Below are 12,234 nucleotides of genomic sequence, written 5' to 3' on the forward strand. Positions count from 1 at the left end.
CTAATTTACACTCTCAACAGTGTAAAAGCATTCCTATTTCTCCACGTCCTCTCCAGCATCTGTTGTTTCCTGACTTTTTAATGATCACCATTCTAACTGGTGTGAGATGGTATCTCATTGTGATTTTGATTTGCATTTCTCTAATGACCAGTGATGATGAGCTTATTTTCATGTGTTTGTTGGCCACATACATGTCTTCTTTTGGCCAGGCACGGTGGCTCACACTTGCAATCCCAGAAATTTGGGAGGCTGAGGAGGGCAGATCACCTGAGGTCAAGAGTTCAAGACCAACCTGGCCAACATGGTGAAACCCTGTCTCTACCAAAATACAAAAATTAGCCGGGCATGGTGGCGTGTGCCTGTAATCCCAGCTACTCAGGAGGCGGAGACAGGAGAATTGCTTGAACCTAGGAGGCATAGGTTGCAGTGAGCCAAGTTCATGCCACTGCACTCCACCCTGGGAGACAGAGAAAGACACTCCATCTCCAAAAAAAAAAAAGTCCTCTTTTGAATAGTGTCTGTTCATATCATATCCCTTGCCCACTTTTTGATGGGGTTGCTTTTTTCTTGTAAATTTATTTAATTTCCTTGTAGATAATGGATATTTGCCCTTTGTCAGATTGATAGATTGCAAAATTTTCTCCCATTCTGTAGGTTGCCTGTTCACTCTGATGATAGTTTAGTTTCTTTTGCTGAGCAGAAGCTCTTTAGTTTAATTAGATCCCATTTGTCAGTTTTGGCTTTTGAAATGCCCACCAATGATAGACTGGATAAAGAAAATGTGGCACATATGCACCATGGAATACTATGCAGCCATAAAAAATGATGAGTTCATGTCCTTTGAAAGGACACAGATGAAGCTGGAAACCATCATTCTCAGCAAACTGACACAGGAACAGAAAACCAAACACCACCTGTTCTCATTCATAAGTGCAATTGAACAGTGAGAACACATGGACACAGGGAGGGGAACATCACACACCAGGCCTGTTGGGGGTGGGGGCTAGGAGAGGAATAACATTAAGAGAAATACCTAATGTAGATGACCAGTTGACAGGTACAGCAAACCACCATGGCGCTTGTATACCTATGTAACAAACTTGCACATTCTGCACACGTATCCCAGAACTTAAAGTAAAATTTAAAAATATACATATATATATATACATATACAAATTAAAACAAAGAATTATCCATTTGTAAACTGCTGATTTCTTTGGAGCATTGTCCTCATAAACTTTTTGTATAGCATTAATGATTTCAGCATTCTTCCACTCAAGCTTCACTGCAAATTTGTTGTTTGTTCTTGTGTTTACTTTACCAGAATTTATGTTGCTCTGATAGGGGCCCTTTTCAAACTGATGTCATAACATTCTCATTGCTTCAAACTAGATCCTGTTCAGACATATTATAACAAGTTAGTATGAGTTTATTTTGGTGCAAAAAAAAATTGAAATCCATGCATAGGTTTTTTTTTAAATAATAGCATTTTCCATGAACTTTTTAAAGACCCCTCTACCTGTTAAATGGATGGATAAGGCTTCATTGCTCCCTGAAGTGGTCATATCTAAGGAAATAAGCCCCAAAATGAAAATAAAAGGCTCGAAAACCTTTAGCTCTGACTCTTGTCTGTAATTAATGGTAAAGAATTGAAAAATTCTAGCAATATCTAGTTGTAAATATAAGAAAGAGGAGATCAAAATGATCAGTGGCCACTCTTCAATCTGTAGGCTGCTCTTTATAGCCAACGTCAGTGGCAAAAGTCCAAATGATTATGACTTGCTCATAAATTGCAGGATAAATTTTTTTAGAAAGCAACAGGACATGACAGACACTCCTAATGAAAATGTAAATACTTTTTAAGCCTATCTGTAAGAGATGCTTTTAATGTAGAAAATTATCATATAATTTTTGATATATTTGAACTAATTCTAAGCCTTTGTATTACAAGCTCCAAACACTTAAACCTATCAATCACTGTATTTGCTCTTTATTATATAGATCCATAGTGCTCTATGAAATATTTAGTGTTTCAGCAAAAAGAAAACAATTAGAAAAATAAGACATTTGCTCTAACTATTCTAATTTATATTCTGAGACGAAAAAATATTTCAAAAGAAGTTTCAATTGGCATGAATTCTACTATATAAATATAAGATCAAAGCACACTGTAAAATTGAACAAAATCTGGTTTCTTAAGTATATATGGGCTTCTCTTTAAGGTCACATTTTCACTTGCACATGGGCTGACTTGTGATGGAAACAAAAGTGAAAAGACATACAAAGTAGATGGCTATATAAAAATGAAAGCAATAACTTTGAGCTGCAACTAAGGAGAAAGGCAAAAAAATGAATATTGTTAGAAGTTAGGAGTCCATTTCTAGAAATAGAAAGGATTACATTTAAATTAGATGCATACCCAAAAAAGGAGATTATTAAAAGAGCAAAGAATAATAATAGAGAGGCTAGCTCGTTGACTAATGAGAAATTGTATAGTGGTATACTGTAAAGAAGTGAATATTGTTTTTTTTAGAACATGAGCTGATTCTAATATAGCAACTACACTTACTATGAATAAAATGTGGGTAGGCATATGCACATACATAGTTAATGAACAACATTTCAAATAATTCTGGGTATCTTTTTTAATTGAAATATTTGGATAATATGAGAGCAAGTTTGGAATTCACACAAATGAAATGAAAGAGCTCAAATATTTAATGTTTACTTAAATATATATTAGGCAAAAAGTAGATACCATGGAATATGTTTCTTTTAAGTCATAACTCTGTGAATATATAAGGTGTACCTCACACATGGTTATCATGTGCTTTTTCTTTTTCTCCTTTTCCACACTTAAAGCCACCATCTAATGTTCTTACTACCTTGACTCCTAAACTTTATGAAAAAATAAAAATGCCAAATCCTCTCCTCTTAGTTTCTTTATGTCATTGTAATCCAGTTTTTTACTCCCAGTACTCTCTTGGAATTGCATTTTGTAAGGTTCTCTATTGCCCCAATAATAAGAAAATTTAGTAGTCTTTTTTAGGAGACTTTGGGTCTATGACATTACAAACTTACCTGAAATTATCTTTTCTATTGTCCTTGAAGTTCTGAACACAGCACTCCAATGTATGCCATTCTGACATATCGATTGTTTTGAGTTAAAGAGGAAGTGGGAGGGGGGAGAGGGAGAAAGAAAAAAAAAAGAATGAGTGAGAGAGAAGAAAGAGAGAGAAAAAAAGAAGGAGGGAAGAAAGGAAGAAAGGAAGGAAGGAAAAGAAAGAAAGAAGATGGAGGGAGGTAGGGATGGAGGGAGGGAGGAAAAAAGGAAGGAAGGAGGGAGGGAGGGAAGGAAGGAAGAAAAGAAAGAAAGAAAGAAAGGAAAGAAAGAAAGAAGGAAGGAAGGAGAAAGAAAGGAAAGAAAGAAAGAGAGGGAAGGAAGGAGAAAGAAAAAGAAAAAGAAAGAAAAAGAAAGAAAGAGGAGAAAGAAAGATGAATGGAAGGAAGAAACAAAGGGAGGGAGGAGGGAAGGAAGGAAAGGAGGGAGGAGGGAAGGAAGGAAGGGAGGGAGGAGGGAAAGAAGGAAGGAAGGGAAGAAGGAAGGAGGGAGAAAGAAAGAAGAAAGAAAAAGAAAGAAAGAGAGAAAGAAAGAAAAGAAGGAAGGAAGGAGAAAGAAAGAAGGAAGGAAGGAGAAAGAAAGAAAAGAAAGAAAGAGAGGGAAGGAAGGAGAAAGAAAGAGAAAAAGAAAGAAAGAAAAAGAAAAAGAAAGAGAAGAAAGAAAAAAGAAAGATGAATGGAAGGAAGAAACAAAGAGAGGGAGGAGGGAAGGACGGGAGGGAGGAGGGAAGGAAGGAACGGAAGGGAAGAAGGAAGGAGGAAGGAAGAAAGAATGAAGAAAGAAGAGGAGGAGGAGAAGAAGAGGAAGGAAGGAAGGAAAGAAGGAAAGAAGGAAGGAAGGAAAGAAGGAAGGAAGGAAGGAAGGAAAGCACACTCCAAACTTCCTAAAAGCAGGAGATAAAACTCCCATGTGGAATGTCTTCTCCCCTCCACTGGAAGAAGGAAGACCTTATCACCAGAGTTGAAGAGTCGAGGCTGAGAGAAATCTCCACCAACAACCTGTATTAAACTAACCCTTATCTTCCTAGCCGTTTCTCTGTAATCAATTACCTCAGCCCAAGCCCCCTTGCTTTGTTACATTTTGACAATTTACCACTCTTTTTCGAAATAAGTATATAAGTTGTCAACTCTAATTGCAGCTGAAATAAGTATATAAGTTGTCCACTCTAATTGCAGCTTTGTGTTTTTATTTCCTTATGATGGCTCCATGTCAGGTAAAACTGATAATAAATTTGTACGCTTTTCTCTCCTGTTAATTTGTCTTGTGTAAATTTAATTCTCAGGCCCAGCTAAAAACTCTAAGAGGGTAAAGGTAAAATTGTGCCTTCCCTACAACCTTAACATGCTGTCTTGTCTCTAGGCTGCCCTCACACCTCCCAAACCCTCCTACTTAGTTTTATTTTCGGGTTTCTCTGTTTTCTCTTTGCCTTCTTCTTCCTTATTCTACAAACTATTCCTTGATCATCATGTATGTAAAGTAGGAAAAATAATTTTTTCTCTACCCTTCTGAGTTCTTAGCTGGGACTCTTTTTCACAAAAGGCAGATTAACAAGAAACAAACAAGCAGAATTTTATTAACATGTATATCATATATATATATAGGAGATACCCAGGATTAAAAGACTAATTCTTAAATAGGTGGCTTAGAATTCAGGCTTAAATAACATCTCCAACTGAAAACAAAGAAAGAAGAGTGTGGGCAGGCTAGTTATAGGAAACTTATGACAGATAAAAACTAGTTAGTAAAGTTCATTTATGTAGATTTCTCTGATGCCCTCTCCAGGATAACAAAGGTCTAAAGTAATCTCAGGTAGTTAACTTTAGTTTTTACTGGTAGAGAAGGAAGGAGGGACATCATTGTAAATTTATGTCTTGCTTTTAGGCAAATAGGAAAAGGACAGAGAGATCTGTATATATCTGCTTCTTCTCAGTTGCCTTCAGCTCAAAAAATCCTCATGCCAAAGTGGAACATTTTGGGGTGGCATATTCTGCTACCCTGGACATATGCTTGCATAAATACAAATGCGATTGTTTATCTCTTTTTAACTCTAAAGACAAAAGCAAAGACACCAGTGGTATCAGTTGTCAACCTTCTCAACTGTGATGTGCTTAAATCATCACACAATAGTCTACTTCCAAGAAGTAAAAGAGAAATGGCATTTGAACTACTAACATTATTTTTAAGATTACTTCGTTGATTTATGGTTTAGCATTAACCCATTGTATTAGTCTGTTCTCACACTGCTAATAAAGACATTCCAGAGACTGGATAATCTATAAAGGAAAGAAGTTTAATTGACTCACAGTTCAGCATGGCTGGGAAGGACTCAGGAAATTTACAAACATGATGGAAGGGGAAGCAAGCTCATCCTTCTTCACAGGAGAGAGAAGAATGAGAACCAAGCAAAGGGGGAAGCCCCTTCTAAGACCATTAACTCTTGTGAGAACTTACTCACTATCACTAGAATAGCATGGGGAAAACCACTCCTATGACTCAATTACCTCCAACAGGTCCCTTCCACCACATGTGAGATTATGGGAACTACAATTCAAGATGAGATTTGGGTAGGGGACACAGCCAAACTATATCACCCATGTATTTCAAAACTACACACTTTGATGTGGTAACTAAAAGCTTCAACAATAAAGTGATTTGTGTTTCTTTTTCTGTATAAAATGTTATTTTCTGTGTGGTGTTTCCTTTGATATACCTTGTATAGAAAACTGAGTTGTCATGTGGAAGTTTAAAAAAAATGTTTATAATCTAGTACTGAAATAGATAGAAATCAGACACAAACTTTAGATAAAATTTTACAGTGTAGGTGTGGAAAGGGTGTGATACTTTTTTCCCCATCAAAAGGGTCACAGTCCACACTCCTAAAACAAAAGAGAGGTTAACAAGAGAAAAGCATTATAGATTTATTCAATCAAAGTTTTACATGACATGGGAGACTTCAGAAGTGAAGACTTAAAGATTCAGGGAAAACTGTCTATTGTTATGTTTTGATTTGATGTGGAATGCACAGCCATGTAGAAAGAAGAACAGACTCAGGCATGGTGGCTCATGGTCCTAGCAATGGTCCTAGCTATGCAGGAGTGGGAGGCAGGAGAATTGGCTTGAGTCCAGGAGTTCAAGGATGGAATGAGCTATGTTCTCACCACTGTACTCCAGCCTGGTCAACAGATGGAGACTATCTCAAAAATAAAAAATAAACATGATTGAACCAAAAAAGTATGACCTAATGGTAAGAGACTGAATGGGGAAACCAACAAGCCCTGTCTGCTCAGATTCTTCTTGGCTTCTCTGTGTGGCATTTCTTCTTCCTGAGTGTAGGGTAAGACCTTTCTGGAGTAACAGTCTTATGTCTACCTTTAGACAAGGTAGGTCAGAGAATTTCTTTATTGCTAGCTCTTACACCGAAAGGCAAGTGATAGAGTAATATTTCTAGGTTTTATGGCCAGCTGTGGGGGAGAAGAGTTCTGGTTCTATGACCTGTCTTAGGGAAGAGGAATACTAATTTCTATGGCCTGCCTTGGGGAGAAAGGAAAGCAGGAGAAAGCAGGGCAGAAGAAGGTCAGAAAGAGACTTTCGTTCTGAAGCTCTTCCAGTGTCCTTCATGTTCAAAGCACTCAGCATGCCAAATCACTATATTTGGGGGTGTAATTTTCAGAGCTCCCAAACAAAAAACTTAAGAAGTTTGAAGTTTAAGTATAATTTAATGTTATTTATATTCTCATTCAAATTTTAATACAGTCATTGCAAGGAATAGTACCGTTTATAAATATGTTATAGTTCCAACAAATTTAGTGATACCTATGCTGAAAGGTTTTATGAGTATAACAAATATGTATGATTAGTTCATAAATTGACTCTTGTTTTATTTGTATAATATAAATTTTAGTTAAAGTCATACTGAAATGAACTCACAGTCTGCAATAGGAAAGGTCGCTGGGTAAGAATGCTTAAGGAATAGAAATCGCTATGAATTTTGAGATCATGCTAGTTCATCCCGAACCTAGTGAATTCTATTAAGATGAGAAATAATGTATAGTTCTTCTGTAATGAGCACATCTAACTGTAAGAAATTGAATCTAATGACCAAAAAAGGGAGCAATCCGTGTGCATCTCTGATGTTTGCGTGCAGGTAAATTGCCTTGCGTTAAACTGAATTTGGTAGCTGAAGCAATTATTTTTCTATAATATTTTCCCTTCAGAGAGTAACTGCAAATGATACAAGTAGCAAACCAACAACCAAAAAAATGACCTAAATGTTTTATTATCAATAAAATGCTACAACTGTGAAGGTAACTGAATAGCAAACCAACAATCAAAAGGAAAAAGGCGTAACATGTTTTATTATTGATATAATTTGAGGTATACTTATAATGATACTTTGAATTCCTTGAATTGAGGAAAATCTAAAACTGCATAGTAACCCTGCCTACTTATATGCACTGGGAATGTTACTACCCTTGTGATTCACTTACCATATACAGCAGTGTAAAAGGAGGGTTTCCCTACTGTCCTTTTCAGAGAGCTCCGCCCTGATTACTTTCAGTGCCACCCATGTGTAAGTTCAAGGCTTTCCATTTCCCACTAGCTTCCTCTAAGTTTTCAGAGTTCCAACCTCAATTTCAGGCATTTAGGTGTCTCCTTGGAAACTGAGGTGGACACTGTCCTCAAAGGAACCTTGGAATGTACAGACGTGTGTCAGTTGTGCTGCATAGTCTGCAGGCAGCCTCTGCACCTCTCAGCCTCTGCACCTCTCACGTACGGACCCTGCTCCAACATGGCCCCCGGGCACTAAGGCAGAGCTCACTGTTGGAGGGAGTGGAGACTGGAAAACAAACAAAAGCTGACTCTGCTCCTGCATCCCCAGCTACCCTGCAGAGCAGTGTCCTTGCCCGGGGACTGCTTTGGCCTCTCTCCATCACCACTACTTCTTCTTCCTGATCTACATGGGTGGTTGCAGTCTTTGGATTATTTGGAAGTCAAGGTCCTGGTCCCTAATCTGTTCTTTTCAATCTATTGTTTATGACCACAACATTATGATCTTAGCCCTTCATACATTAACACCCCAGAAATACTAAAGGGCATCTCTTAAGGATCAAAAACCAGGCTATTTTTTCCATTAAGAGCTCTGAAAGTGTATTTTAATACATAAAAGTTAAGGTTTGTGTTCTTTGTTCTTGTGATTGACTGTGGTGCTGTTTTCTTGAAACAACTGAGGAGGAAGGACCTGGCTGTTTTCAGAGTATAAGGAATGATCAGGGCTTTGGAAGTGGAAGACAGCAAGTAATGTGAGAGAGTGCCGCATCATAGCTAAAAGTAAACACTGCACAGGATTACGTCCCAGCTCCACCACTAACTAGCTGTGCTACCATGGACAAATTAATTTACTTTGCTGTGACTTACTTTCCACACCAATATTAGTTTCTCATGACTGCTTTAACAAATCACCACAAAAATTGATGGCTTAAACCTCAGAAATTTATTCTCTCACTGTTCTGAAGGCCAGAAGTCTGAAATCAGCTTCACTGAGCTGAATTCAAGGTCTTGGCAGGGCCAAACTCTCTCTGAAGCTTTAGAGGATAATTCTTCTTGGCCTCTTCCCACTTTTGGTGGCTGGCAGCAATCCTTGCTGGCTGCCACATCCCAGTCTCTGCTTCTATGGTGACATTGCCTTTGCCTCTTCTTCCTTGTGTCTAATCTCTCTCTGCCTCCCTCTTATAAGAATACACACGATTGCATTTAGGGTCCATTCAGATAATCCATGATCATCTCCCTATCTCATGATCCTTAATTTAATCACATCTGCACAGTCCTTTATTGCCTTATAAGGTAAAATTCACAGGTTCCAAGGATTAGAAGCCAAGTATCATTGGTGGAGACAATTATTCAGCCTGCCATAAATTAGGTTGATCATTAAGGTGCCTACATGAACATTCAAGAATATAATATGTGAAATTCACTTAGAACAATATCTACCATGCCATAAAAGCATTCAACAATATTTATCCCATGATAGTGATGTTCATGATGTTGCAGCAACAAGAAAATGAAGCCAAAACGTTTCAAGGTAGAAATTATTTTTAAATAAAAGTATATGGAAGATCTCATCTCTGGATTTTTTAAATATATGTTACCCTTAAAATGTTAATAGTAATCAAAGGATTATCTCCACATTGAATAATTATAACCCAATAGTTTAGGCATATAATACATGCAGCCACTTGGTGCTTTGTCTTTTGTTACTTTTCACTTGAAATTGAAATAATTGTAGCAATTTCATCTACCCTGAATTCTTCCTAAGGTCAAAGTCAAAGACGTGATGTAATAAAATTTTCTCACTTTGCTCTTTTGTCTCCTACCCACCTAGGACACCGATCTAATGACATTCAATATCTCTGTACATCGGTCATGGTGGAGAGAACATGGGCCTGGTTGTGTCAGAAAAGTACTGCCTCCCTCAGCCCATGGCATGATGGATGATTACACGTACGTCTCTGTCACAGGCTGCATCGTTGACTTCCAGTACCTGGAGGTCATCCACAGTGCTGTCCAAATACTACTCTCTGTAAGTGTCACTTTTGTGTCATTATCTAATCAGAACTCTTCTTTGTTGGCATTTTTTTCTCCACACCTACCTGATAGAAAATGCCACAGATAAGCACACAGAGAACATCCAACAGAAATAGCAGCAATTATGGTACCACTAGTTATACCTGATGGCAGGTTACACCTTTTTTCTCTTGGTATCTAGACATTTTGTATTTAGAAGCAGTTAGTGACTATCATTTCTAACTTCAGATACAATCCACACTATTCAATGAAATAGTATCACCATCCACCAGAAGTGGTCCCTTTTCACTTAGCTACCTCAGGCTCTTCTGCTAATGCATTCTTTGACTAATGCACCTCAGTTCCAGAGAAAGAAGATGGAAACACCCACAGCCAATGGCTTGCTCTGTCTAATAAACCTGACATTTCATTTATTCCTTAAAAAACAAATCCCACTGGAGACTCTTCGCATTTTAGTGCCTAAAATCTGGCATCAGAATACAATTCCATATACAGAAACGAGAAGGAAATGATGTGATTAGTCCACAGAAGGTTAATGTGTCAGGGATTCCTTAAAAGTAATTTTCTTCCACCAGACTGCCCCACTCACAGTTTGACCACAATGAAGAGTGGAATTAATTGAAAGATGTATAACATCATCAAGAACAATGTTCCTTTCAGACCCAAAAAGGACTTATCATTTAGTTTGAGTCAATATCCAATAAAGCCATTCTCAACACACTCTTCACATAAACCAACCATCTCAGTTCTGTTCAACTGTTTAGCTTCGTAGGAATAAGAGACACAGACTCAACAGTAAATAAATAGATAACAGAAATATGAGTGGTATGTCAATGAAGAAGGTACCTTGGAATTAATCCTAGAAAAATCTTTAAGAAATCCTTGCTATCACTTACTGTATTCATTATCTACTACTGTGTAACAAACCACTCCAAAATGCAATTGCTTAAAACAATATTAATTTATTGCTTAGAGTTCTGTGCATTAGGAATTTGGGCACATCTCAGCCAGGTAGTTCTTCTGCTTTACATGGTATTACATAAGGTCACTCATATAAACTCCGCACAATATTGGCTAGGGTCACTGATGTGAGCCTGTCAATCTTGACCTTTGCTGGGACTGGAACGTCCAAAGAGGCCTCACTCACATCTCTGGTGCTGGCTGTTGGCCCCATTCTCCTGCACACGCACATGGCTTCTCTTTCTGAAAAAAAAAAAAAAAAAAAAAAAATTGACTGATTCTCAGGCAACAAGGTAGCTGAATAATGAAAGGAGAAGACAACACGCAAGCATTTATCAAGCCTGTACTTGAGCAATGCTTGCTATTGCTTCATTGGCTACAGCAAATCTATGACTCAGCCGGTAGTTAATGTGAGAGGGGGCTATCAAAAGGTGAGAAGACAAGGAGGCATGGCTCTTCTAGGGCCACCAATGTAGTGATCTTACCTCATTTACTCAATCTACTAGTTACTATTCTTGAATTTGCATGTCTCACGTTTTAAAATGATGTTTTAGAGCACATATGAATTACAATCTTCTAGAAAGACTAAAGATCTGAATAAAACAAAAATCAAAGATCTTTTAGGGTTCTAGTTCAAAGAAAGGCAAATTTGATACTGAACTCAAAGAAAGGGATTGCACCTTGATGGGAAGGAATTTCTTTTCAGACATGTAACAGGGAATCTGATCATTCTAGGTTTCTACAATCATATTTACAGGTATAAATATAATATACAGTCACTTGCCAATATATGCTTATCGGTCTTTTCTTATTCTCTGATCCTTTGTTAATGTAGCCATTACATACAAAATTGTGGCAAAATATATGTGTTTAAATTTTTGTCTTGAAAAAATGTGGAGGCATATTTTCTTTTAAAAATGTGTAGGCTATTTTAAGTTATAAAAGATCTCTATTATCCTATACTAGATACTAACAGTTTTTATTAATCATCTTGAACAGTGAAAATGTTTTTCTAAAATCTTTCATATTGGATAGATTACTCTCCTTTAAAAAATTATTGTAGCAAATTGCTAAACCATTTTGTGGAATGATAGCATGGCCAGACCTTTATAATGCAGCAGAACTCTTGGAATCCAAAAGTCATTTCCCCATAGTAACTCCAATTCAAATGAACAGCAAGTATTTATTTGATAAGGAGCTGGAGTGTCACATAAAAACATTCCCTAAAGGGCTATCTAAATAAACTGTATGTGTTGCCACCTAAAAGTACTTTTCACTTATAAATGAATTTCTCCACGTGTTATTTTAGTAAACATTCAAAGCTACCACCCTGCACACATAGCTCTATACTCTTCAGCCTTTGAGAAATAAAAGATTAGTTGCTGCTCACTGACTTTTCTTGGAACACACCTGCAGGACAAGATTTTTAATATTTTATCTTTTTAAATTAAAGTAAAATATATCAAGAAATTGTTTCACAACTATCCAATTATGTATTAGTGGTGTGACTGATTTTTGTATGGGTTTCCTGTGTTTGTCACTTATTTTATATGATTATGTTTGCTTATTAG

The 12,234-nt window shown here is 37.1% G+C and overlaps 1 protein-coding gene across 4 annotated transcripts in view; it reads left to right on the top strand.

Annotated features, from left to right (window-relative positions):
• Window positions 1–12,234, top strand: part of NKAIN3 (sodium/potassium transporting ATPase interacting 3) — an 802,780-nt gene that overhangs the window by 538,264 nt on the left and 252,282 nt on the right. For all 4 annotated transcript variants that reach the window (XR_008504228.2, XM_054499190.2, XM_063668809.1 and 1 more), the window contains exon 4: window positions 9,501–9,698. Coding sequence is in view for 3 of the 4 variants with exons in the window: in XM_054499190.2 (XP_054355165.1) it covers window positions 9,501–9,698 (198 nt within the window). In the remaining variant the exon portion in view is untranslated. The remainder of the gene's footprint in view (window positions 1–9,500; window positions 9,699–12,234) is intronic.

This window comes from Pongo pygmaeus, chromosome 7 (genome assembly GCF_028885625.2).
Source record: "Pongo pygmaeus isolate AG05252 chromosome 7, NHGRI_mPonPyg2-v2.0_pri, whole genome shotgun sequence".
Lineage (NCBI taxonomy): Eukaryota > Metazoa > Chordata > Mammalia > Primates > Hominidae > Pongo > Pongo pygmaeus.